This window comes from Pseudorca crassidens, chromosome 16 (genome assembly GCF_039906515.1).
Source record: "Pseudorca crassidens isolate mPseCra1 chromosome 16, mPseCra1.hap1, whole genome shotgun sequence".
Lineage (NCBI taxonomy): Eukaryota > Metazoa > Chordata > Mammalia > Artiodactyla > Delphinidae > Pseudorca > Pseudorca crassidens.
In genome coordinates this window covers 4640974-4667258 of record NC_090311.1, presented here as the reverse complement: position 1 = coordinate 4667258, position 26285 = coordinate 4640974, and the positions used below count along the sequence as shown (strand labels likewise).

The 26285-nt window shown below is 52.3% G+C and overlaps 1 protein-coding gene across 7 annotated transcripts in view; it reads left to right on the top strand.

Annotated features, from left to right (window-relative positions):
- The window catches only part of PTPRE (protein tyrosine phosphatase receptor type E), a 167367-nt gene that overhangs the window by 98738 nt on the left and 42344 nt on the right, over window positions 1-26285 (top strand). For all 7 annotated transcript variants that reach the window (XM_067709057.1, XM_067709060.1, XM_067709056.1 and 4 more), the window contains one exon: window positions 23065-23183. In XM_067709057.1, coding sequence (XP_067565158.1) covers window positions 23072-23183 — 112 coding nt within the window. In that variant the 5' untranslated portion in view covers window positions 23065-23071. The remainder of the gene's footprint in view (window positions 1-23064; window positions 23184-26285) is intronic.

The following is a 26285-nucleotide window of genomic DNA, read 5'->3' as shown; positions in this document are numbered from 1 at the left end:
AATCCCTATGACTGGCTCCTGGTCGTACTCAAATCAGCATTTCTTTAAAAATTCATGAGTGCCATCATGTTTCCCAGAGTGAGAGCAAACCATTTTATGAAATAAGCATGAATTTTCTATTAAAGAAAAGAGTATCAATTTATTAATATTCCCAAAGGGTACCTTTTTTGGTTTACCGCTGTGCTGCTGTTACAATTTTCCATAATTATGTGGTGTTGATGGTAGTTTATCGACAGAGCATCGATAACGAAAACTGTAACCCTGGAACTATTTTACTTAAAGTGTTTAGCCTTACCAGATGGAAACTAATCAGTTAGCTGAGTGGAGGGTGGCAGAGAGAATAGACTCCCCCAAAACTATAAGGAGGGGAAACACAGAATTGTCCTACGGATCTGAATCCGTGTGATCTAAACAAATAGCAGGTAGGCTGTCTATTAGAAAACCTGTCGGGATGATTTAGAAATGGAGGGAGAGTCTGAATCCTGAGTGCCACTGGGGGCTGGTGGTAGAAAATATCTTGATAGAAGTCAACATTCAGGGGTAGAGCCTGTTGAGAAAAACAATCCTGTAATCAAACAGTTCCACATTATTAAGAGAAGGTGTTTAAAGAGCGGTCCCTGGGGCTTCCCTGGTGACGCAGTGGTTAAGAACCTGCCTGCCAATGCAGGGGACACGGGTTCGAGCCCTGGTCCGGGAAGGTCCCACATGCCGCGGAGCAACTAAGCCTGTGTGCCACAACTACTGAGCCTGCGCTCTAGAGCCCATGAGCCACAACTACTGAGCCCGCGTGCCACAACTACTGAAACCCACCTGCCTAGAACCCGTGCTCTGCAACAAGAGAAGCCACCGCAATGAGAAGCCCGCACACTGCAGCGAAGAGTGACCCCTGCTCGCCGCAACTAGAGAAAGCCACGCGCACAGCAGCAAAGACCCAGCGCAGCCAAAAATAAATAAATATTTTACAAAAATTAAAAGATAAATAACTAAAGAAAGGTCCGTGACGGAGGACTTGTTTATTTCGTTCACCGTTGTACAGTAGATGCCAGTAAGTAGTTGAATGAATGAATAAATGAAGCAACAGTTGACTTACTTAGATGAGACCCAAGCGACCTTGCTTCAGGCGTGAAGTGGGCCAGGCCTTCAGAAGGGACCCTGGCCCCTGCCTCCTCTCCAGACACGAATAGTGTGTGTATCCACCGTGGTTGAGGTGTGCAGGGAGGTTCCAAAGCAGCTTCTTTGAGTTCCAAAATATGGCGAGCTCTTTTCTTAGTTGCCATTTGCAGCCAAAATTTTCTTCCAAATAACCGGAGGTGCGGTTATAAATAATTCATGCACATTGTTTCCCAATTATCATTTTTCAGGAGATGCCGGCAGTTCTTTGAAGTCTTTCCTTCTTAAGGGACAGCGACCCACCCTGTTGAGCTGGGCCAAGCTTCTGCCCTAATTAGGCAGTTACACAAGAGACCTGGACGAGGAGGGTGGATTTACTTTTAATAAAAGAAGATTAAAAACTGTGTATCTGCCGCATATTAAAGAAGATCGAACCAAATTAAAATCCTCCCACCGCTGTGGATAGTCGTGGTCTGAAAAGGAAGTGTTTCACTTGGAATTACTACAACTTCTTGCTTTGAGTCAGGAGAAAATTCAGGCTCCCCCAACCCCGATTTCAGAATCATCTGTTGGCGTTCTGAGCGAGAGTGCTGGGGATGGAGAGGCACTTTAAATCCGGACACCGGGCCCAGGTGTCCCCTGGTGGATTGGCAGTCACAGGCTGTGTGATGAAGGAGGTGGAGTGGGAGCCGTGTGGCACGCTGCCCATCCAGGCTGCTGGTAAGGGGCCAGCTCACGCAGCCTAGCAGGAATTCAGGCAGACCTGCTCTTCCCAAGAGAAGCCAGATCTCCAGGCTTTATGTAGACTCTCCCCCTTTTTAAATATTTCAAACTAATTTAAATCCTTTTAAGTCATCAGCATACACCTACTCCTTGAACCCAGCGATTCCACTTATAGGCATTCACTTCAAGTGAATGAAAAACACTTGCCTACAAAAAAGACTTACACCCAAGTTCATAACAGCTTTGCTCATAATAGCAAAAAACTGGGAAACAGCCCAAGTGTGTATCAAGAGGAGAATGGGTAAGCAGCATGTGGTAGTCGTGCAGTGGAAAACTCTTCAGCAGTGAACAGGGGTGGACCTCTGACGCCCGTGGCCACGAGGATGAGCCTTGGAAACCTGTTGAATTTAAGAAGCTGAACACAAAAGAGTATTGTGTTTCCATTTACAGGAGGTTCAAGCACAGGCAGAGCTAACCGTCTCTGTAGATAGAAACCGGAATAGTGCGTGCTTCTTGGGGTGTGGGAAGAGTGGACAAGAAGGAAGTTTCTGGAAAAGTGGCCAGTGCTCTTCATGTTGACTGCATGGGGGTATACATTTGTCAAAACTCATCAAACCATAGGCTAAAGGTCTGCATTTGACTGCATAGAATTATATCTTTAAAATTGTATCTTTAAAAATAAAAGAAAAACTTTCAAAACCCAACGCACATCAAACCTAGGCTGTCCGTGGACCACACTGCGTCACCAGGCTTGGGTTTGTGACTTCCGTGCTTCAGTGGATTTTTACCCCTCGAAGCATCCAGGTGGAGAAGCACATCCCTCACCAGCAGGTGTGGTGTGATGTGATAGGGGTGGACGGGATGGGCAGGAGGGTCCCCCTCGCCAAGTTGCTGCCCAGCCCATGCAATGGCACCATTCTGAATTTATTGCTAGGATTTCGACTTTCCTTCAAATGCAGTTTAGAGGAACGTGTTCACCTTGTTCAGAGCAAGTGACAGTGACCTGTCAGCCTTCCTGTCTTCCTGGTCGGGGGACCTGTGCCGCCTGGGGTCTTGGGAGAATAGGGACAGAGGGCATAAAGCCCACCTTTGCCCTGGATCAGTCAGCCCGGCATCTAGTGGAGTCCGTCCTGTTCCTCCTTTCCCCTGCAAGGGTGTAGGGAGTGTGGGCGAGGAGGGTGCCCGTCCAAGAGAAAAGGAGGCAGACGTGTCCAGGCGCACGCGTGGAGCATCTGCCGTGTGCTTGTGGGACCGCAGAGCCAAGGAGCTGAGGGGCTCAGACACGGGGGAGACGGACAAGGCAGTTGCTCAGGGTGCACAGTGGGGAGCGGGTGGCCTGGAAGCAGGTGCCCGGGTCTCCCGGGGCACGGATTGCTGGAGAGCTTGGCTGGGGTCAGAGAGCTGAGAGCCAAGAGGAGTTTGGCTGGCAGAGCAAGTGCAGAGGGGGATCTAAACAGCAGAAGCCAGTAATCTACGGGGAGCAAGGAGGCTGGCACGTTTGCTGTGCGGGGGGGAGGGGAAGGGGGGCTGGAAGGGGAGATGGGGCCACCGCCCAAACCCACCCGGCCGTCTGGCCTCAACCCTGAGGGCAGTGGAAGCTACTGAAGAGAAGGATGTGGCAGGATTTTCATTTGATGAAAATCGCGACCTTGGCAGCCTTGAAGGCCGGCTTCAGAGGGGCCCCTTCCTGCCTGCCCTGCGGGGCCCACAGGGACCGCACACAGATCTGGCCCCAAATTCAGTGGGCTTCTCATCCCCGCGACACGCCCCAGACCGGCTGCTGCCCGCCACACGCGGCCCCAGACTGAGAGTGCATTCCGGACATTTTCAGAGAGCCAGTGACTGATGGAGGTGGATTCTGGAGGCGATGGGAGCTTTGGAGTGGGCAGCATGAGAGGGACTTCTTAGATCCGTGCGTCCTGTCCAGAAATCTGAATCACAGTCCTTGACTGGATGGGAAGCTCCGTTCGCTCCCCGATGCTGCTTCCTGGTCTCCTGGTCGCACGCACGTCTTCAGGGGCCTTTCAAACAGGAAACAGAGCCATCAGGCTGCCCAGCGGCTTCTGGCTCCAAGTCAGACACGGTGCCTTCCTCTGCCAGCTCCCTGCCGTCCTGCCTCTTGATCTCCCGTGTCGTGGTCCAGTCAAAACAGGTTTTGTTCACGCAGCCAAAATCTATACTTGTGCGGCCTTGGCGATGCATGTATTTCTTCCTTTCCCAGAAGTTTAGTGGGATAGGGTGGGACTGGTGAGCCGCCCAGAAGACTGCGCCATAATCGCGGTGTTGCCACCTCTCTGTCCCTGCCAGGCTCGTCCTGGGCCTTCAATAGGCCCCAAATGCTGGGGAGCGAGCCCTCAGGCCAGGCTCTGCTCTGTGGTGTTCTTGCTCCTCTAGATGCTGCACGTTTAGGGTCTTCTGTAGGATTTGCCTGCATAGCCAGAGCATCAGCCTGGAGCACGGGTCTGCTGCTCTGTGACGCTTTGATAGTGTGCACTGCTTAAGCCCGGCCCATCTGCTCATTCACTCATCTAGTCATTGCTCAACAAATGAGTACCCACCATGTGCCCTGGGATTGTCCCCAGGGCTCCCCTTGGACCGGGGTTTCAGACCAAAGACAAGTTGGTGAATGGAGAGGAGGTGGGAAGGGTTGCTAGGGCAGGGTCCCGTGGGAGGTGCAGGGTGACAGCACCCATTGTGCCCTTCAAGGACCCCTGCCCTTCTGCATATGAGCTGTGAGGATGGACAGTCTGGCTTTGCCCAAACTCAGTGATGGTCCCTGTGCAGGGACCCTTGTTACAAGGAAGCACCAGGAGCCTCTCCAGGGAGATCAGGATTCTCTCCCTGGGCTCCCAAAAGGCTTTGCTGGGAGGTGGAAGCTGCGTGTGTGTGTGTGTGTGTGTGTGTGTGTGTGTGTGTGTGCGCTTTGCAAGGGGCTACCGTGGGAATGAAAGGCAGAGAAATTATGCCCAAAGCCAGGAAAACTGATCGCTGGTAATTGACGGTGGGCCTTCTTACTGAGGTGTCAGAATTTAAGCAACCCAGTGATGTGCTTTAGATGCGACAAGGTGCACAGTTGTGCCTCAGAAAATCCCGACTTTGCTCTTGACTCAAGGGTGACGTCTTGCACTGCTGCAAAGCCAGTTTTTACTTGATTTTGCTGATTGATCTCTTGACCCCAGATCCAGATATAATATCATCGGACCACAGATATAAGCAGTTTTCTTCCACTGAATTTCTGCCGTTTGGTCGCCAGCAACAGAAACCTACTTAAGGACGGTTCAGTGTACAAGAGAAACGGCCTTAGCCTGGCCGTGGGTCGGTATTTGGGTTTTAGAGCCTGGATGACTAGATAACGCTGGATCTGACCTCGCCTCAGTTTATATTAGGTAACAAAACGACACACGGGGCTTCGGAATGACAAAATGGCCAGTGGCTTCTGTGGATCCCCTGGCCAGCTGGCCCGCCCCCTGGGAAGCCCTGCCTCCACTGTCCTCCGGGACTCCGACCAGCTGGTGCCTTTCCCTCCGGTTTCGTGTGGATCGAACTAGCAAGAACACAGCCCTGGACAAGCTCACAGCGCTGAGGCTCCTGGTCCAGCCTGGGGCCACCGGGAGGGATGGACTTCACTGGGAGCCACTTGAGTTGAGAGGCGTGGTTAAACCGTATCTCAGCCCTGCTCAACCCAAGGAGAGGGCATTTGTGTGCAGGAGGGTAGAGGACCCAGGCGCTGAGACCCAACGTCTCGGGTGCAGGTGGCGTCCATCCTCCGTGTGCTGTGCTGGCGTGGAGGAGACTGTGGCCTCCTCGGCGGGGCCAGGGTCCTCATCCTGTGAGCCTCGGTAGCCAGAGTGAAAGCCCTGCGGGTGTGGGAGCTGCTCACAGAATGGAGGCAGAGGCTGGATTTAATGGAAGCTAAAGTGCAGTGATCGGCTGGCACCTTGTTCCACAGACACGTGCAGCCTCAGGGCGGCTTCTGCAGCCCTTCTCTCGGGGCCACCTCCACCCTTCCCCAGGGAGTGGGCGCTCCGGAACGCACGCTGTTTCCAGAATTAGCCCAAGCAGAGCACTCGGAAGAAAGTCAAGCTGCAGCCCCCTCCAAAGCCGAGAGTCTGTCATCCAACGCTCCTGCCGGGACCCAGGGTCACACAGCGATCTCTTCTGCTTCCTTGCACTCTGCCCAGGAGTCTGGCCACCACCCATTACAGGACCTAGGTTGCCTACTACAGAGGGGAAGAGAAAGGTCCAAAGACACCTTTAAAAATGCTCTTGCGGGGAAGCAAAGAAGGAAAAAAATGATGCTGGAGTTCCAAGTTTCTTACTGGATCTTTCCCCTTTTGCTTCTCCTGAGGCTGCTTTTAGGTGAAGAGTCGCCATCTTTATTTGACGTTTCTGTCGAGTCTACGTCTTGTTCCCAAGGGCTTTGATCTCCAGTGTAATCAACCTCAGTTTTCAGGAACGATTGTAGAACGTGCATTTAGTTATTGATCACTGGCCGAGCTCTGTGCCCAGGCGATCGGCATATTTGCTGAGTTCAATTAACCCAAGGCTGCAGCAAGGATATCTAAGCAATTAGATGGAGGGTGTTGGCTTACCGTCCCTGGAGGTAGGGATGGAAGTGTTGGGTTATTTACGGACCCTGTTTGAAGGACGTCACAAATTGATTTACTGACACAGCCCAGGTGAAAGCTGAGTGGAAGTCACAAGGTAGAGGAAGTGGTCTTGCCTGATCATCCCCTCGGAGGTGTCCTGACCATATTCTGAAGCCCCGGAGAACTCTTCACATGCCTCACTTAAAGCACAAGCCCCTCCTCCCTCAGCAGCACCTGGGCTCCCCAGGGGCACCCAGCACACCTACTCCCTGCAGGTGCGCTTGTCAGGCAGGACCCTAGATGAGGGCCGAGTGAGAAAGCAGGGCAGGCCAGGGCTCCCCGGGCTCTTTGAAAATGGTGTCTGTGCCTCTGAGAATCTTCCTGCATCGGCAGGTGGATCCACGTGGCCCTGATGGGTGTTCTTCCGGCTGTTAGTGAAATTCGGGTCCAGAAAAGGAGGCACGGCAGCTTCAGAGTGGTGAGGGCCTGTCCTTCCCCGACCCCAAGCCGTCCCCCTGGCAGAGGCCCAGGCCTTCCCTTGGCCTCCTTCTGGCAACGTCCCTACAATGTTACTGGATGCTTTGCAAACTCTGCCCTCCCCCTGTGTAGCACCTCCCCGCCACGCTCCCCGCCCTCAGGAAATGCAAGACCCCAAGATGGCATGACTCCCAGGAGATCACATTCAAGTTCAGAAGAGGGAGCGGACAGGAAGCCACATGGATCAAACCCCACCCGCTGTAGGCACCAGCAGAGACCGCCAGGGCGCTGGGCTAGGGTGGAGAGAGCAGAGCTTCCCAGGGCAGGGGCAGGGGCAGGGACAGGGCCCTGGAGGTCGGTGCGCTGCCCAAGTGGACGAAGGCATGGGTGGCGTCCGCCCAGGAGAGCCGCGTGGACAGGCCCGAAATGACGGCTCGGGTGGAAAGAAACCACCATCGCTGAAGAGTCACCCTCAGTGAGATTGTAGTGCTTTGGGCTGTAGCACCAGGACATCGCTGTGAATATTAAGGTACAATATGATGAGAACAAAAAAGAATCCTAGTACCTTTCCCAGGGAGTAAAGATCACCATTCGTATTTGCTACACATAAGTTGATAGCACCCTCCCCTAGGGCCATGGCGATCTCTGATTGAAATAGTAACAGGAGCTGAGAAGGCATTGGGGCAGGATCCTCGGTGTCTATTAATCGTTATTTGCTTATATCTGTAGAGGTTAACTTCCTGTCTTCTGGACATTTTTTTCTGGCTCATAAACAGTTATTCTGCAATAATAATTTGGTTGGTTTTGGTAAGATCTAAAGACTATCCCAACAGAACTGTCTTGTCACTGCTGAGGTCGTAATTTTTATTGAAGAAAGGATTCAGTGATGTTATATCTTCTGTGAAATGACAATCAGCTACTGCAAGTGTAGGAAAAATTAATTATTGGTAATTCGTGAAGCTCACGAACGATTGATTGTGAGACATTGTTCACAATATTTCAGGTGAGGCAGCAGAACCTTCGTCTGTCATCTCTGGTTTTACGTAACTGCCACTCAGGATGGAGAGTTACACTTAGAGGTTTTCAGGGGTTTCTTCCTTTGTTCTTTTTTGATAATAAGAAGGATGTTTTTCTTTTCAATAGGGAAAAAAAACTTCTGCAATAAAAGTCTAGTTGTACTTCATTCCTGTCTTATTTGGCTCCAACTGTGGAAACATGGTCAGTTTCATGTTCTCTGGTAGGTGACTGGTCGGTGGGCTCGTTGGTGTTTAAACACATTCAAGTACAGCTTTGGGGTCGGTGAAAATGTGCTTTGGAGAAGCTTCCTTGGATCTTCAGTCACCTGTCAGTCTGTTGTCTCTATTGTAATGGAGAAAAACTTAATTCTTACAGAAGCAGCTCTTCACTTTTTCTTCATAGAGGGCACGTTGCATAATTGGAACTTGCAACTTCTGTAGGAAATTGAAATTATCCCCTAACAGACTTACAGACACGCCTGTGTTCTTACGGGTCCTTCCTAGTGGCCAGGGAAGAGTGCTGCCATGTCCTCAGCCCCTTGCTGTGCTGATCTGCCCCAAGTATCAGGCCCTGTTCAGTTGGGCAGGCAGGGAATTCAGTGTGGACCAGTGCATGGGAGGTTCAGATACACAGGGGCTTTATGTCGTCCTTGTGATTTTTCAGAATTCTTTGATGAAATCCATTTCAGCCTATAGTCCACACGTGTGCACACAGGTCTTCAGGAGTGCGTATAAAATAAAGCAGAGATGAGTTATAAAGGACCGTTTACTCTTAGACGTAATGGACTTCCTGAATTCCTTGAAGAGCGGCTGCCGCTCTCTGTTGCTGTGTCAGCATCAGCGGTAGTAGATTTGGTGGAATTCCCAGTGCAGACACTTTGCTTGGGATCCTCCGTCTGTTCCTTTGACGGGCCCCTGCTTTGCTCAGGGAAATGCCTTCTCCAGGTTCTAAGCCTCGCACTAAGGAGGTAAGCTCAGCACACGGCCAGCTGAGGATGGAATAACAGTAGGTTTATTACCCCACTTTCCAGACAAGTAAACTGAGACATCCGTCCACAGCCACCTGCTTTCTCCCCCTGAATCTAATAACTGAAAGTTTCCAAGAGACCAGTCACATTTGGGCAGAGGTTGAACTTCCAGGGCTCATATTCCCCCACACTGTACACCCTCTTCTTCCAGAATGTACCCGTTCATCCAACAAATCAAATCTTGTTCTCGAATCATGTGAAGTTCAGTTCACAGGAGCCAACTTGGGCGTGGAAGCCGGGTCCTGTGCGCCCTGCGCCTGCACGTTCCCTGTAGACCTGAGCCCATCCACGCAGCCTTGCCCTATGTACCTGAGCAATCAGTGCCCATTTACAGGCAGCTCCTGCACACCTGGTCTCCTTTGAGCCCCCAATCTCATGAACACAAGAGAGGAACGTGATGAGGACAAGAGAGAGATTAAAGTAAATGTCATGTACCCTCTGCCCTGCCATGGAGGACAAATTACCTACTTTTTAGGAAAAAGTTGAGTGGTGAAAGATCCCAGTCCAATCACCATGTTAAATTCTACTGACTTTACTAAACAGAAAGGATTTCGTGTTGAGACTTTTACTTTAGACAGTCCTCAAACCAAGCCTGTGATGTTTGTAGCAAAACTCCCAGTTCTGCTGGGAAAACTCCCACATTCCCAGGGAATCTCAGCTGAGGGTCTGGGGCTGCCCTTGTCTGCGTCTGCCTGGGCTGGGCCAGGGGAGCTCAGGACCAAGGACTGGCCAGAGATCCACTTACTCGTGACCATGTTCATCACTAGCATTGGTGTAGTGCAGTTTCCGGCCCCAGGTCTGGAAGGGTCTGAATTGCCAGGACTTCAGTGAGACCCAGAATCTGGAAAATCTGACCCGTTAGGTGAATGATCTGAGCTTGTGCTGTAGTTTTCTAAAGGAGAGTGAAAGTCAGCGTCACGGCAGACTAACTCCCAAACTGGACACGTGGAAATCTCCATTGCCATGACCACTGGAGGAGAAAGGACGTCAACAGCCCTGCACTGCAGGGTCACAGCTACCACGGAGGAAGGACTTGCGCCCCCTGGCGGGCAGGTCTTGGGGCCCAGGGGCCAGCCCTGCCGGTTCCCACCGCCTCGCAGCGATCAGCCCTTCCTTTGCCTGTCCCCTGGTTCTCCCAGATCTGTCTGACTCTTCCTTCCTAGTCTGTTTGACTTTCTTTTCTCCGGGAGCCTCTAGGCGTCAGTGGTCCCAGTGTTCACCCCATGCCCCATTTCTTCTTTCACTTTTGCTTTTCTCAGGTCCTTAGCCATTGCCAAGGTCACCTGCCTGCTGGCAGCTCCCAAGCTCCACCTCCAGCCAGAACCCCCTCGGAGCGTCACACCTGCCTGATGGACGTGACCTGCCGGGTGGCCCACAGGGCTGCAGACTTGACCCTGAAGGCACTGTCCCGCCCCTCCTCCAAGCCAGCTCCTCCCCGAGGTCACTTTCTCCATAGAGCTCCTCTCTGTTCTCTGGGCTAGACGCCCCTCCTTCCAGCGAGTTACAGACCACGACCCTGACACCCTCTGATAGGGGAACCAGATAGAGCAAATTAAAACCAGCCAAAGGAAGCCCAGCGAGATGTGAGTTCCCAGTAAACAGCGGATGAGTATAAGTATCCCCGTGAAATACTTGGGGCGCGCTGATATCGGGGTGCTCCGCGCTTTATCTGGGCACACATTTCCGATCCTTCCCATTCCTTGCATGGGCGCTGCTGTCTTCCAGACACACCGAGCTCCACCGAGACATCAGGACCCTATCCTCTCCCGTGTGCGGGGCTTTTAAACCTGGAAGCCACCCAGCGTGGCTGTGTCACTGCCCGCTCATGACGAGCAGTCCCAGCGGCCCTGAATTACTCATCGTACCGGACCCATCATTTAGCCAAAGGGCCTCGCAGATAAAATATGTGAAAGTAAGTTGCTGCGTTGCGGCCGGCCTGCTGGCCCTCTGCTGTGGCGTGTCCCACTCACGGCAACATGTGCCCTTTGTGTGGATTTGCAGTGTGCCGGCCTGCGGGGGGTGCCTCTCACCTGCCCTGTGGCTGTGAGTTCTCTGGGCTTCCCCAGTGGTGGTAAATCGTGAACTCTGGGTTGGGCATGAATGGGCTGCAGGTGGGTGTGTGTTTACAGACAGGGGTGGGAATCGAGGGGCCCCGGCAAGGAAAGCCCCCAAAACTCCCAAGGGTGGAAAGGTCGCCAGACTGCTTTGCTGTAGCCTTAGTGACAGGGAACACCCCACGCAGCAGGGTGCCCGCAGCTCTGCACACTCCTTTTGCAACTCAGCATCCCCAGCGCCACCTCCCTGCACCTGCGACAAACCTCTTACCTGCCCACGCTGCCCACAGCCTCATAGCGCATCTTTACACTTTGGAAACTGCCCTTCGGGAGCGCAGAGAAGTGGGGAGGAAGAGGCCTGCGGGGGGGAAAGCCGAGCCCCACATGCCGTGCAGTACACGAGCGTGTGCGCCCCGTGGGAGCGGGCGAGTGCCAGAGTCCCGCGCCGGGTGTGGGGACTGAGGGCCTCCGGGAGCTGGGATGGCCAGCCTGGGCCTGTCCCCTGGGCCTGTCCCCGTGGTGTTCACAGGGGAGGGCAACTTCCTCTCCGGCTCTGGCCCCACTGTGTCCCACACACCAAGTGTCTTCATGTCTCTGCCGTTTGTGGTTAGAACCGGCCTGGTTGGGACGCTGTAAGCTGCCCTCCAGGCTGGCCGCCGACGCCTTGGGAGGTGGGAGGCTGCACAGACTCGAGCCGCCCTCACTTCTCACCCCCACTGGTCCAGGATGGCTCTGCTCAGAGACCTTCCTGCCAGACAGCAGAGAGCCCCGGAGAACCTCAGAGACAGCACGCGTGGCCCAAGCCCGGAGCCCATGGGGCCGTGTCTGAGGGCTGACCCACACCCGTCCATCCGGGCTCCATTTCGAGGACTCGCTTGTCCTTGAATTAAACACACGGCCCATCTTCTCTCTGAGGTGAGAACTCTCAAAGTCCCTCCAGTCATTCCTCTGAGGATAGAGATGAAAAGTAACCACGCAGAGAGTTTGGACGATAGGTCGACGTGCTCATTGCTCGCAGTTTTCAGGATCTACTTTTCTTTGTGAGGCCCGTGGACCTCGGTGAGCTTGACGCAAACCTTCGATAGTGGAGAGCAGAGAGGCCTTTGATAGTGGAGAGCAGAGGAGAGCAGAGAGGCCCCTTCTGCTCCTAAAAGCAGGCAGCACTCTGTCTCCTAAACATATCACTTTGTCATCAAACGGCAAGATACATTTTCAGATGCTATTACATCAGCTGATTTTATTGTATCAATATTTTCCCCAATTAAAAGGGAGAGAATTTAGTTAGCTCTGCGGAAGGGCCATTTTTCCTAACGGATTGAGAACTCGTGGCCTCAAATTTGGTAAAAGACTGTGGTATCCATTATTCTGAGGCCAAGTAACATCACCTAACGGTGGCCGTGACGTCTGCTTTCCTCACACCCGTCTCCCCACGCTGCGTCCTCTCACTCAGGACCCAGCCTCTCCTTGAGCTGAGTTCTCTAGTTCTCTTGTCTCGGGGATTCGCTGAGCCCAGGACGTGCCTCAGGCTGCGGACAGGGCACCCTCATTCCCCCAGTGCTCTCTGCCCTGACAGCCTGGGTGGTGGCCAGCAACTCACCCTCTGACCTCCCTTGTCCTTGTCTGTCCGAGGCAGCGGTGGCGCCCGCCTCTCTGGGCGGCTGTCAGGGGAGGTTCAGACGAGGGGACCCTGGGGGACACGACGGGCGACGCAGGCCCTGCCTGGCCGAGCTGCCCAGGCTTGCCTCCTTCATTTCCCCCTGGCTGTCTTCCCCCTTTTTCTCTTCTAACACATGGGCTTCCTTGCTAGTCTCCTTTTAATGATGTTTCAGGGGTTTGACATTTAGACCTGTGCAGTTACCTTTGTCCAAAAGCAATTAAGTTCCAACCTTCAGCAGCTATGATGAAAAGTACCCTTTTGCATCTTTTCCTTTTTAACAAGCAAAGCCTTCTCTGAAAAGGCGGGATGGTTGTGGATACAGGGGAACTTGCTGAGTCCGCACATTTTCCTGCTTTAGGGGGTCTTACAGTTGTTATTGAAATCTCTCATGTGTAAGTATATTCACCCCCGAAGCTTGGGAAAGGTCTGGGCTTGTTTCTCCTTTACCGTGAAAATACATCTTTCTTCTTCTTTTTATTCTTCCCCAATGCATAGAAAAGTAATAATTTTGCCCCGTGGGTAATATTGTCCTGATTTTCTAGAAGACAGGCGTGGTGGGATCAGATACCAGATACCTAGGTAATCAAGGCCCCAAGGCACGTATCGGTCCCTGCTTTCTCAAGGGTTTATCAGGAAGCTGGGAGGGGCTCAGCTCTGTGCCCGGCAGGCAGAAAGGGCTTGACTCGTCTTATTAGGGATCATTTCAGAAAACTGGTGCTGCCCTGTCCTGTCTGTTTCCCAGGCGAGCAGTTGAGGAAACCCGCTGTCTGTCTGTGCTCCTGGCGGCGGTTTTCCAAGCACAGTCCTTTCTCAGGGGCCTGAGGGATGGAGGGATGCCCGGAGCCCCAGGTTCATCTCTCACCGACCCGCACCCCACGGGTGTCGAGCGGTAACCCCGACTGTAGGTGAACAGCAGTGCTTGTTGGCTTTCTGGGATCATTGAGGTACCATGTGTGATCTTCCTGGTTGAAGCTGCCTTTCTGCCCTCGGGATTCGTCAGCAGGCAGAAGGCTCATCCTCCTGGCCTTCGCCTTGCTCCCTCGCCCGGAAGGGTGCGGGCAGCGTGTGCGTAACTGCAGGCCTGGGAGCGTGTGAAACTCTCTGTCCGCGCATACCACCCGCCAGGCTTTGCGCACACGTGGCGTTGAAGGGTACGTAAAGCAGTTTGGGGTCACCTGAGAGGGGCCGATGGCTGGCCTTTCTCTTTCCGCTTGCCCTCCACTGAGGGCCTGGATAAGCAGCTGCAGAGAGAGCCCCTCGCCTGCGCCAGAGATGCCCCCTCCAGTCGGGCAGACCTGGCCGGCTGAGATGACAGGGGTTGACAGCCGCGGGAGGCTGCCGAGGGGCCTGACTTCTTCCGGCAGGAGCGAAGAGGCCGAGAGGCCTGGGGGCAAAGGGCGTGTGTACCCCGAGCCTCCCGCAGGGAGAGCCGGGCAGGCAGAGGGAGGCCATCGGGTGGTTCTGTCCGACTTTGGCCAGGGGCCTGGCAGCTTGCCTCTGCTCTGGAGACCAGAGGAGCATGGGTTGGGTTCCTAGAGAGCACTGAGCTTCCCCAGCCTGTCTCATCCATTATCCTCAGAACCTTCCAGAGAGGGCGGGTGGCAGACGTTCTAAGCCACGGTGCTCAGGGGAGGTGAGGAACCGTTTCTGTCTGCAGTTAGATGAAGGATCTGCACGGCTCTGCCTGCCTCCGGGCCGGGGTTGTGTATGTGGGGGGGTCTTTGTGGAGCCTGGAGGCCTTGCCCCGGGAGGACACACGCAGCCACTCTGGGACCTGAGCCCACCGCCTGAGCAGGCAGAGTCGCCCACCCTGAGCTCTTCCACCTTCTCCTTTCTCCAGCTGCCTCTGAAGGTCACTGTGACTGGCGTTCCCCAGGAAAGATTGGGGAGCATGGGACACAGTGCCCTTGGCCCTGGCTCCGCCCCGCCTGGGTAGGTGACAAGGGGCATGGGCTGTGCCTAGCTGGAGGAGGCTCGCACCGCTTCTGCTCCTGGCCCGCAGCTCCCAGCACAGCTGAGAGACCCGTCACTAAAGCCCAGGGGGACAAGCGGGAGAAGCCATGTGTCCCGGTTGGGGCCGACTTGGGACTCTGATTATGGGCTGGCTAAGGCCCCTGCACGGCGGGGCTGGGCGCACGCGCTTGGGCTCAGGGGCTGCCGGCGCCTTGCCCCACCTACGTGCATGGGTGGTTCCTGGACATCAGTGTGGCAACAGCCGGATCTGTCCAAGCTGTTTCTGAAGCTTGTTTGCAGAGAAATGGTTCTTTTGTGGGACAACAGGGAGCTTATCTCCCTCGACAAAGACCATCCCAGGAGAGCACGACCTCCACAGACGTTCTTGACGAGGACCACAGAGTGAGTGGGCATCCAGGCTCCGGGCCAGCGGGCTCTGTCGTGGAAATAGCAGCTGCTTTCCCCGCCCCAGGCTGTGCCCACTGCCCTGGCTGCTTCCAGGGGGAGTGATGGGGCGGAGGTCTTCTCGGGAAATAGTAGCCGTCACTTTGCTGAGTTTAAAGTCTCCCTGCAGCACGCGTGGTGCCCCGGTAGTTCCAATAACCAGCCCAGGCCGATGAGTTAACAAGATTCACTCACAGTTATTATCTCATTGTATCCTCTTGTTTTACTAATTGGGAAGGAAGGTCAGATAGGTGACGTGGCCTGGCAAAGACCTTCATCCGGGTGGGGGCAGGAGAGGAGAGAAAGAGAGAGAGGGTGAGAGCAACAGAGATACAGAGACAGAGAGACACTAAACGCAGTTGGGCCTTCAGTCCCAGTAGAAGAGGGACAGGAACCTGCTCTGCTTTGCCTAAGGGGTTTATTTCCTTCCACCACGTTCCCTGAGCATCTCCCCTGTGCCAGATGGACGCAGGCATGAGAGCAGCTCCGCCCTCAGGAAGCCCCGAGGCAGGAGTCATTCTGCCCAGTGGAGTGAGCTTTACTACAGTCCTGCTGGAAAGCTTTTCCTGGATGTCTTTAAGGTAACCCTCCTCAGCGTTGCCAGGAGAGACCCTCGGGCTTCCTTATCCTGGGCAGGTCCTGGGGCTTCCTAAGGACCACGTTCTCTGCATGGGGGGCCCCCCTGCTTCCTCCTCCCACTTCCCACCGTGGACCGGTTGACTCCTCATTGAGAAGACGCCCCTCTCCCCGGGCGGCTTTTCAGACCTCCCTGCACAGGGTAGGTGTCCCCGCCAGGTGCTGCCACCTCACAGTGTGTGGCCCCCTCCTGGCACGTCAGAGTTGCACTGTCATTATTTAGTTATTTCCTGTCTCCTGCTGAAACATGAGCTCTGAGGGAGGAAAAGGCAGTGCTCGATTTGTTCCCTTGTCTCTGCAGACTTTGGCAAACAGTCGACTCGGTAAATATCACTGAAAGAGGAAAGAACAAATGAACAAATAATCAGCCCAACAGATCGTTGCAGGTTTACAGGGTTCACACAAGGAGCCAGTAAACTCATGCCTTTGAAATCAGACGTGTGTGTAAACCTAGCCACCGAGGTTTAGTCCACCCATCCCTGTCTGTAGGCATCTCCACATCTCATCCCAGGTGGGTGGAAGCAGCGTGGTCTGAGGTTCACCCCAGCGGGGGGCCCTTGGAGTTGGCCACCTTCTCCTCTGTCATCTACCCTGCTGAGTGGAGGGTCAGTGGAGAACCATTTATCACTATCCTTTCCCTGAGTCCCAAGGCACTGCTGCATCCGCATCTACTTAGCTGTTTTAGGAGCTCTGTGCCTGAGGATGACGGATAGAAGATGCAGGACGTAGTGCCCCGCAAAGCATGACTTTTCATTTAGATCAAACGGCTCTTCTCCGTTAATTTTGCCTGTTTTCAGCTCCAAGTGTCATTGTGCACTTACTGAAGGTGAAGTGATAGGTGTTAATGCTTCCGTAGCAGATGAACCTCACAAACCATCAAACGAGGCCAGTTTGAGATCAGAGTCATTGTCAAATAGTGATTTTCAAACAGAAAATCAGTTAATTCCAATCTTAGTTCAGTGGTTTTTCCATTTCACGGAATCCAACCACAACTTGAAAATTTGCTCCGTCAAAGATAAGCACCTGACGTGATTGCTGATGTTACTGCAAATTTGATGAAAGAATTCAACATCTATGATACAGTTATTTGTTTTGTAGGATAATATAAATGTTTGTGGTAAGTGTATCACCCTCAGAATTGATTGTGGTATACAAATAATTTATAACTGTGTCCAAACCAACGGGATGTTCTGTCCGTTAAAATGGAAGCTGAGGATGTCAGACTTTATAAATGGCGATAACTACAAGAGTAATTGAACTAAAAATGTTTGGTAATGAAGCCGATGTTGAATTTTCTAAAATACTTCGGCTGATAGCATGCATTCTCCCTTCTCTGTTCAGCGTCATATTTCAGAAATGTTTAGGCCGTCAAAGAATTACTTTGTAAATCAATCTGAGAGTCCAAAGACGGTGAACTTTTCTCTAAATGAGGCCCTAAATGTTGGCTTCATTCTGTTATAAATTAGTTGGAAATATTTAATAGTAGCCATCAACAAACAGAACACCAAAAAACACAACCACAGAACAAAACAAAAGCAAAAACTCGCAGCTTTGAGACTTTTATAGAATTACAAGTATTAAAAACATAGTTTATGAACAGGAAGACATAAAAATTCCTACAAAAGCAAGGAAGGGATAAACAAATTCAGTGATGAGAGCTCACAAGATGCTATTTTGAAAAAAATTACAGGCAATTTCATGAAGAAATGTAAATATTAAGGATATTGAAGAATATATTAAAAGTGAAACATACTAAGAACAGACAAGGCTAAGAAATTTATTGGAGCAGGTGGACATGTACTGAGAATAAATATTCTGTTCATGTTTTTATTTTATTTTCATAAAGACAATATAAAAAGGTTGTTCCCCCCCAAATATTGCTGTAATGTGCATTGATATGTTAATTTTGTCGTCTAGAATTTTTTCTTAAGTTTAAAAAATAGTTTTTGAACAGAACTCCTTAATAGTTTCCCATTTTAATAAGACCAAAATGCTCTTCAATAATTATTTTAGAAAGCATATAGCTTTAGTTGTTTTAGCCCCTCCTTCACTCTCAGAAGGGTCCTGATTTGGATGAGGAAGTATACGGCGCCCATTCTGAGGGCTCTAAGTGCAATGGCTTTATATCTCCAGCACGATGGCTCCCAAATCCTCATCTGCTCCTTTGTGAAGGAGCCTCGTGTGTTTTATCAATGTAATCGAGAACAGAAGAACCACCTGGGAGGGGCTGGAGCTGCAGAAGGAAAACACTACCCTCTCGGGGACGCAGGGGGCAGTCTGGTTCAGTCTGCCAGGACACCCAGGGCTACTTGGAAAGGGCACTTCCAGGCCCCACTGGGCAGGAGGGGTCAGCCAGGCAGCCCCTCCTCAAAGACACCGGCTCAGGGAAGGCGCCAGCCCTCAAAGCGCTGAAGATCCCAATCGTCTGGGGTGGCTGGGACGGTACCCGGTCTGCTTGGGTCACCCAACACCCAAATGACTGTAACTCACACCGGGTGGTAGGACCCCAGGGAGCAAGCGTCGGTCTCAGACTTGCTGGACCTCAGAAGCTGAAGGGACAAGTCAAGGGAAAGGAGAGATGGGGTCGCGCGTGAGGGGAAGCTTGTGAGCCAGGGCTGGGGGGAGTGGGCAGGGGGCGGGAGAAGCCCTCTCCTGCTCTGGTTCCACCTCCATCTGCTTCTGTCCCCCAGCTGCCACTGCCCGGTCTCCCGCCCAGTTCCCCTTCCCGTCCCTGAGCCAAGCACCCCAATCCTCACCTGTCTCCCTCCCACTTACCCTTGGAGTGAACTCAAGCCCACCCCTCCCAGCCAATCCCCAGACCCCCCTCCTCTTGGTGGTCTCCACTAGAATGGCCCACAGCCCCCTGAAATACAACTTGTCGTCCCGCTGCAAGGACAACAGGACATTTCCCGTGGGATTTCGGTGAGGGTGGGGGAGGAAGCTCAGCTAGCCTGTCACACGTCATAGGAGCCCCCCAAAGCGGGGCCCCACTCCCCCGTCTCAGCTGATGAATGATGTCCCCTCCCATCCACCTCCCAATATGGAAATCCCAGCGCCTCTGACACCCGACTCTTCACCACGTCTAGCTGATTACCATCCACGTGGATTCCACCCTTGAAACCCCCCTCACATGCTGCCTCCCTTCCATTCCCATGGTCCTGCTTTAGTCCAGACCTACTCCATCTATTGCCTAGACCAGCACATCTCAAATTGTAACGCACATAGGAACCACCTAGGGACCTTCCGAGAGGGTGAGAGGTCTGGGTGGGACCTTGGATCCTGCATTCCGAACCAGCTCCCAGGTGAAGCCCATGCTCCGGGACCATCCTGGGGCAGCAAAGGCTACATCACCCCCCGCTTCCCTCCCCATCTTAACAGTGGCCCCTGATGGCTTCCAGTCACTCGAAACTTCATGGCGGTTCGTTGCTCAGAGCCAAGGTTCTCAGCTTCGGTCTGTGTAAAACCCATCACTGCCCATGTATTTGGATTTCCAACATCTGGAATCTGGATTAGGCCCAGGAATTGGCGTCTTTGTTTAATGCCCCCAGTGGTTCTAATAATGTAGGTTTTCGGCAGAGGTTGTTTTGGTTTTGGGGGGTTTTATTTATTTATTTGTGGCTGCACCTCCAGGCTTGTGGGATCTTAGTTCCCCAACCACGGACTGAACCTGGGCCCCAACATTGAAAGCACTGAGTCCTAAACACTGTACTGTGAGGGGGCTCTGATAGTCTAGGTTGTTGATGGAAAATGAGCCTTTAATACCAAACCAAACGCTTTACCATGGCACTCAAGGGCCTTCTCAACTCAGCCCCATCTTTCTGCCTCGCTCATCCCTGCTACCTTCACGTACCAGAAGTCCAGCAGAATAAACCGTCCACTGTCTGGACAGTAGGTGGTGCTGTCGTCTCCCTCAAGCCCCTGTCCGTCCCCTCTGTGTCCTGGAGGGACCGCTTAGCCCTCCACCCCTGGGGAGCCCTGGTGACCTCCCAGGTGAATCACCGCCCCCATCTTCCTTCCTTGGTGCTGTGGCCCCACGTCTCCAGAGCGTGAGAGTGGGTGTCTTAGGGGTAGCTGTTTGCCACTCGTCCTTCCAGCTCAGGAGGGCTGCTTTAGGGCAGGAACAGGTCTGTGTTCATCTTTGCATCTCCAGGACCAAGCGGGCTGCCTGCCCCAGAGCCATTTCCTAAAGAATAGTATTGAAAAGGCATCAAATGGGGTTTAGAAAAAGACAATTTTAATCAAATGTATAGCTGGCTGACTTTTGAAGGTGTAAAAATAAAGTCTGCTTTGTTGGAAATCAATGTACTTTATGCCCCACAGTACTTTATGGAGAGCAATGTACTTTATGGAGAGCAATGTACTTTATGCCCCACAGTACTTCACGTTTGGTGAGCGCACAAGCACTGATTAAATACGAATCACTCAAAGTCAGTATAGATTTAATTACTGTTTGAAGCATTATTTTTGTACTGATTCGTGTCTGTGTTTATCGGGTAGCTTGTGCAAACCCTTTGAGGGTGAATGGCCAGGGACTGGCAAGCTGTCATTGGCCTCTTAAGTGATATGATTAAGGGACTCTAGGTGGTGGGCTGGGTTTGAATTCTGCAACATTTAGTGCCCTCTGCTGGTCACACCAGGCAAATCACCTGCTGCTCCAGGAGGCCCTTGCAGAACTCATGGTGTCTGATTCCTGATAAGCTGGTCTTGTCTGGCCTCCCTTTAGATTGTTGAACATTTGGAAAGGAGGGTTTTTAAATTAATGCATGGAAGAGAAAAATGTTCCACCTAGGAATTCTGCCTCTCTGGGTTGTATTAAACCAATTAATACCTTCTAATCAATTACACTACAATTTACTCAAATATATTTTTTTAGTGATCTCATTTCCTTTTCTCATTTTTATTGAAGTATAGTTAATTTACAATATTGTGTTAGTTTCAAGTGTACAGCAAAGTACAGCAAAGTGATTCAGTTATATATGTATTCTTATATATATGAGATTCAGTTTTATGTATATTTTTATATTTATATATTTTACATACACTTTTTTCAGATCCTTTTCCATTATAGGATATTACAAGATATTGGGTAGCGTTCCCTGTGCTATACAGTAGGTCCTTGTTGTTTATCTATTTTACATATAGTGGTGTGTATCTGCTAATCCCAAATTCCTAATTTATCCCTCCCCACCTCCACTATCACCTTTGGTAACCACGAGTTTGTTTTTTTATGTCTGTGAGTCTGTTTCTCTTTTGTAATAAGTTCGTTTGTATCATTTTGTTAGATTCCACATATACGTGATATCATGTGATATCTGTCTTTCTCTGTCTGACTTACTTCACTTAATATGATAATCTCTAGATCCATCCATATTTCTGCAAATGGCATTATTTCGTTCTAGAAAGGAGTAGTATTCCATTGTATATATGTACTACATCTTCTTTATCCATATATTAAGAGTATCATAAGAGTGCTCAATAACAACTTTTTAAGGCAGTGTATGCAGAGTGCCTGTCAGGGGTTGAGGGCTTTCGTCTCCAGCGGCCCAGGATTGGAATAGCGGCTCCTGAGTTTCCTCTGGACTGGATATGGACCAGCTGCCCCGTGGGGCCTCAGTTGCTCCGTCCTGGAGGGATTTCTGTGAGGGTGATACCCATAGAAAGGGGGTAGCGCACAGTAGGTGCTCACAGAGCGAGAGCTATTTTGCATGTATGGCTCACTTAGTAAATCTAAAATATATCTTGGAAACAAAAAAGAAGAAGGAACTAAAAGTGTTGATCATGACTGTGGTAGTTGTTCTGGGATAATTGTCATACTGTGCTCAGAATGGTTTCATTTTAATAGTGGTGATTGCTAGAAAATGATTGGTTTTTTGCGTTCATTCGGAGCCTTCTCTAATTACAAGTGTTTCTTGGCTTTGGTCCATTCGTATTCCCGAGGGAGGCTTCTTGCAGGAACGTGCCATCTGTAGGGCCGGGCGCCCAGGCTGACTGTGGACAGGGCTCGTGGATGGAAACGGAGGAGGGCGCCCAGGAGGGAGGACACGCCTGCATCATCAGCACCAGATCCCACCCGGCAGGTGCCACTGCCCACCTTCAGCGGCAGGGAGCCCTCGGGAGGGGTTTCTGTACCACCAAGAGGTCACTATCATGATTCCCAAGGATTTATGGTGTCTTTGCCGAAACGGAGCACTGAGTAGGGGGTCCCAGGTGACCGCCTGCAGGTCTCCTGGACGAAAGAGCCTTTTTCTCTGTCGAGCCGCGTTGCAGTCTGGGTTTGCCCAGCACGTCTGCCCATCCACCCAATAAATACCTTCCCCCATCCCCGAGGTGCCCAAGTGGGTCTGTCAGAGATGAGCTGACCGTGACCCCTCCTCCAGGAGGGGGCTTCCCTCTGCTTCCCCTGAGAGCTCAGACCGGAGCAGAGTCCAGATGCAAGGCCTGATATCAGCCCAGAGTCGTGAAGATTACACGGGGTGATACAGGAAAGCTGCCGGCAAAGTGCTTGGCTCAGAGGAGCAGTGACGTGACGCCAGCTCTTCATCCCCAAGTCGCTGTTTACACCTCACGAGGCAGGGGACTGAGCTGAGCTTCACGACAGTTAATCAGGCTCCGGAGTGTGGGACAGGTGGACGGCCAGGGCCTGGAGTTTTTCGGGGACCTTTTCCTGTAGCTCCGGTAGGAGGTACTCAAGGCCGGCACCCGGAATAAGGGCCGGGGTGTAGTTGTGGTTGTGGCCGAGGGACAGCAAAGGGGGACCCTGTGCAGGTGGCTGGACCCCCCTTCCAGCCCCCCAGCCCTGTGACCACAGGCCACGTAACCGAGGGCGCTGATGCATCTCTGGGCTGCTGTGATGCAACACGGAAATACTCCACCGTGTCACCACGGGCACAGCGAAATGTTCCTATACGTTCAGCAAGTTACTGTCGTCGGCAATCCTCAAGCCAAGGTGACCGGGCCTCTTGCAGGGTCTGTGAAGCTGCCTCTCGGAATCGCAGACCTCGCGATGTTTTAAGAGTTTATTCTCCCCCGGCACCTCCACGTCCTTGGCCTCTTCTCTCCCTCCCGAAACAGACAAACAAACAAAAACAGCAGGAGCTTTTGTAACCTGCGGGTGGTTATGGCGCTACTAACCTGGCTTGTTCTAAGGTGGGGCTACTTCCCAAGTGCAGGTAGAAATCGTGCCAGTACAAGACCTCCCCCCACCGCAGACTGACAAAGCCACGCTCCCAAAGGGTCCCCACTGTCACCCCGATCCCCGGCCCACTGTTTTTCTTCCCGAGTCCTCTGTGTCTTCCCTGAGTTTCCCGCCTCGGTGGAGGCTGGCCATCCCCAGGTGGGTGGCGGGCGAGCCCTCTGAGCCCGTTCTGCCTCTTGCAGGGTTGCCATGGAGCCCTTCTGTCCGCTCCTGCTGGCCGGTGTTAGCCTGCCCCTCGCCAAGGCCTTCAAGGGCAACGAGACCACCACCGCGCAGAGCAACTGGACCTCCACGACCGCAGGTAAGGGCCCCCCGCCTCTTCCTCCCTGCCCTCCTGCCCACACTGCCCACTGCCCCGCCTCCTCATGGCCTTGCGGGGTGATGGGCAGGTGCGTGGGAAGTGTGCTTCTGACCCTGCACGTCTGTAGGGCAGACTGGCTAGGAGAGCAGTTGCTCCGTATTTGACTGGAGCAAAGCTGAGCACTCGGGAGGCAGCGGACATAAGCTCCCACCCCTGCCCTGGGCTGAGAGCCCGTGTCAGCTTGGTGGGACGGAGGGCAGGATGGCCCCCGTTGTGCTGAACCCAACTCAAAGCAGCCCTGAACAAACATGGATGAGTCAGTGGGGGATATTTAAACGCTGGCGTGACAGTTGATGCCATTCATTAAGAAATTCATATTGTGGGGCGAGATATTGTTGTAGTAGTTAGGTTTATTTTAAAACATGAGTCCGTACCTTTTAGAGACGCATACTCGAATGTTGACAACTGAAACGACAAGATATCTAGGAGTGACTTGGAAAAGAATGCATAGCGGGGCAGGCCACAGACGCACACAGTTGATCCAAGAATGTCAGGGGGCAGATACGTGGGGGTTCGTTACTCTAGTCTCTCACTGTTTATACTTTGAAAGTTAAAAAGGAGAAAAGGAAAAGGAATGCCTGATACATGAGACAATATGGGTGGGTCTCAGAAACATGCGAGGTGACCAGACAGGGAAGAGCACGTGTTGTATTTTCCACGTATGTGAAGCGCCCGGGACAGGCAGATCACTGGGGCTGGGCGCAGGACGGGGAGTGAGCACACATGGCAGGAGGGGTCTTAGTGGGTTGATGGAGAAGTGGAGGTGATGGATTGTGGGGATGGCGGCACAGCTCTGTGAATTCATTGAAAGTCATTGAGTCGTATGCTTAAAATGGGTGTGTTTTAGAGCTTGGAAACTTTACCTCCATAAAACAATGTAAATGCAAAGTTAAAAGAAGAGGAGAGGGAGAGAAGAGAAGCAAGAGCAGATGCCCCTGAATCGCCCACCTGTGTTCACATCTAGCTCTGCAGCTTAGTGGCTGAGTGACCTTGAGTAAGTCGCTGACCCTCTCTGTGCCCAGTATCCCCAGTTGTAGATGGCGGTGATAATAGTACCCACTTCTTAGCAGTGCTGTGAGGATTAAGAGAGATAACCGTGCTGGGGTGTGGAGGACTCCTCAACACTGGCCGTTTTTAGCGGGACAGTTATGTCATAGGTCATCCGGCCAGACTCTTAACCGAGAGTCGGCTGTTCAGTATCTTTTGGTATCTTCTTCTTGGACATGTGCCTGATACAGAGGGAGGCCCAGCTGGGTGGGTTCCAGGTCCCCAAGGAGTTGATATGGATTTCCTGGGCACCGCCATGCCTCCCTGGTAGACTTGTAGGCCTGTCTGTGTCTGCCAGCTCCATCCCATGGCAGGGCCAGCAGGAGCCTGTAACCAGCAGGGACTGGACCTCCGCTCTGCACCCAGACCTGTTGCCAGTTCCCACACCTGCTGCTCCATCCCCATCCCCTCCTTCCCCCAAGACTCCCAGACATAAAACTCAAGGAATTCTCTGATAGGGATCACTTGGTGTATTGGTCAGGGTTCTTCAGAGAAACAGAATCAATAAGATATATAATTATATGTATATTTATTATGAGGGATTGGCTTATATGACTGCAGAGCCAGGGTGCCAGTCTTCTTGTGGAAACTGCCAGTCTTCAGTCTCCGCCTGAAGACGGGCAGGCTGCCGTAGAAACAGAAGGAGCGACGCCCCAGTTGGAAGGCAGTCAGGCAGGAAGAATTCCCTCTTACTCGTGGGAGGCTCCGGCTTTTTGTTCTATTCGGACCTTCAGCTGATTGGATGTGGCCCAACCCCCAGTGCAGAGGGCAATCTGCTTTTCTCAGAATACCAGCTCAGATGCCGGATCTCATCCACATGGCCTCCCTGTAGAAACACCCAGCTTATTCAGATACGTTGACCCAATATCTGGGCGCTCTGTGGCCAGTCGAGTTGACACATGAAGCCTCACAACTTGCTCATCACAGACCTTCGGGAGAACAAAAATTATCAACTTCCCTCCAGGAGAAAGTTGGCCAAGGTGATTAGAGTTGACACTATTCAGCCTGGGGTCAAGAGTTCAATCCCCATCCAGCCCGAGGGCTTTGCATGATTTCTTAACCCTGGACAAACATCCTACTCAAGCCCCTAAGAGCAGGGACAAGTGAGGCTCCCTGCTGGCCTGAGCACCCAGCCAGGAGAGCCCTTCTAGGCTCCTGGCCATCTTCTGCACTGAGCAGCACCCTCTTCACATGGAAACCCCAGAGAAATTCAAAACCACGGAAAAGAAAGACCAGAAGCCCCAGTGAATAGAAACTGTGCTCGTCACGCTGCCTCGTCTCAAGCCGGCCCTCTGGGTGCCGGGTCCTTGGTGGAGCACTGCAGCCCGGGATGCTCAGGACGGTGCTTCCCTGGGATGGGCGGAGGGGAGCTGGCCTCTGGCTGGCCCAGTGCCCAACACCTGCAGGAACATGTAACAAAACATTCAACCAGGCGGAGAGCATCCTTTGCCCAAAAGTGGGGAAGAAACGCTGCAGCTGTGTGAAGGCACCTGCAGGTGGTGCTGTGGTCACTGTCAGGGTGACGGGCTCCCCACTCCTGGGTTCACCTAAAAATAAAATGCCTGGCTGATAATCGACTGTGGCTGTCAGGTGTCCTTACAGGAAGCGGGACGGCTGTGTGACCCGGTGCCCACCAGAACGAATGTGAAAGTCACCTGTTGCAGCCTCTGCAGGCATGGCAGTGGCTTCTGGTCACTTCCAAGAGGGAAACCATCTGGCTCAGGGCCCCTGTTATGTAAGTAGATGGGCTCCTGTGGCCTAGAATTCCGGAGGACACCTGACCGACCGTGTGAGGTGCCCTTTGAAACTTCATCTGTTCCCCAAAAGAAGGATGAAGCATCGTTTGGGATGATCACAGTGCTTTGCCAGTGTGTTCCAAAATAACCGGGAATCATTTCATTTGCTCACTGAACAAAATATTAAATAATCATCAGGAGACATTATTTTACACAAGTAGTTGAAGGTAAATATCTATAAATTGTACAGCAAAATGGT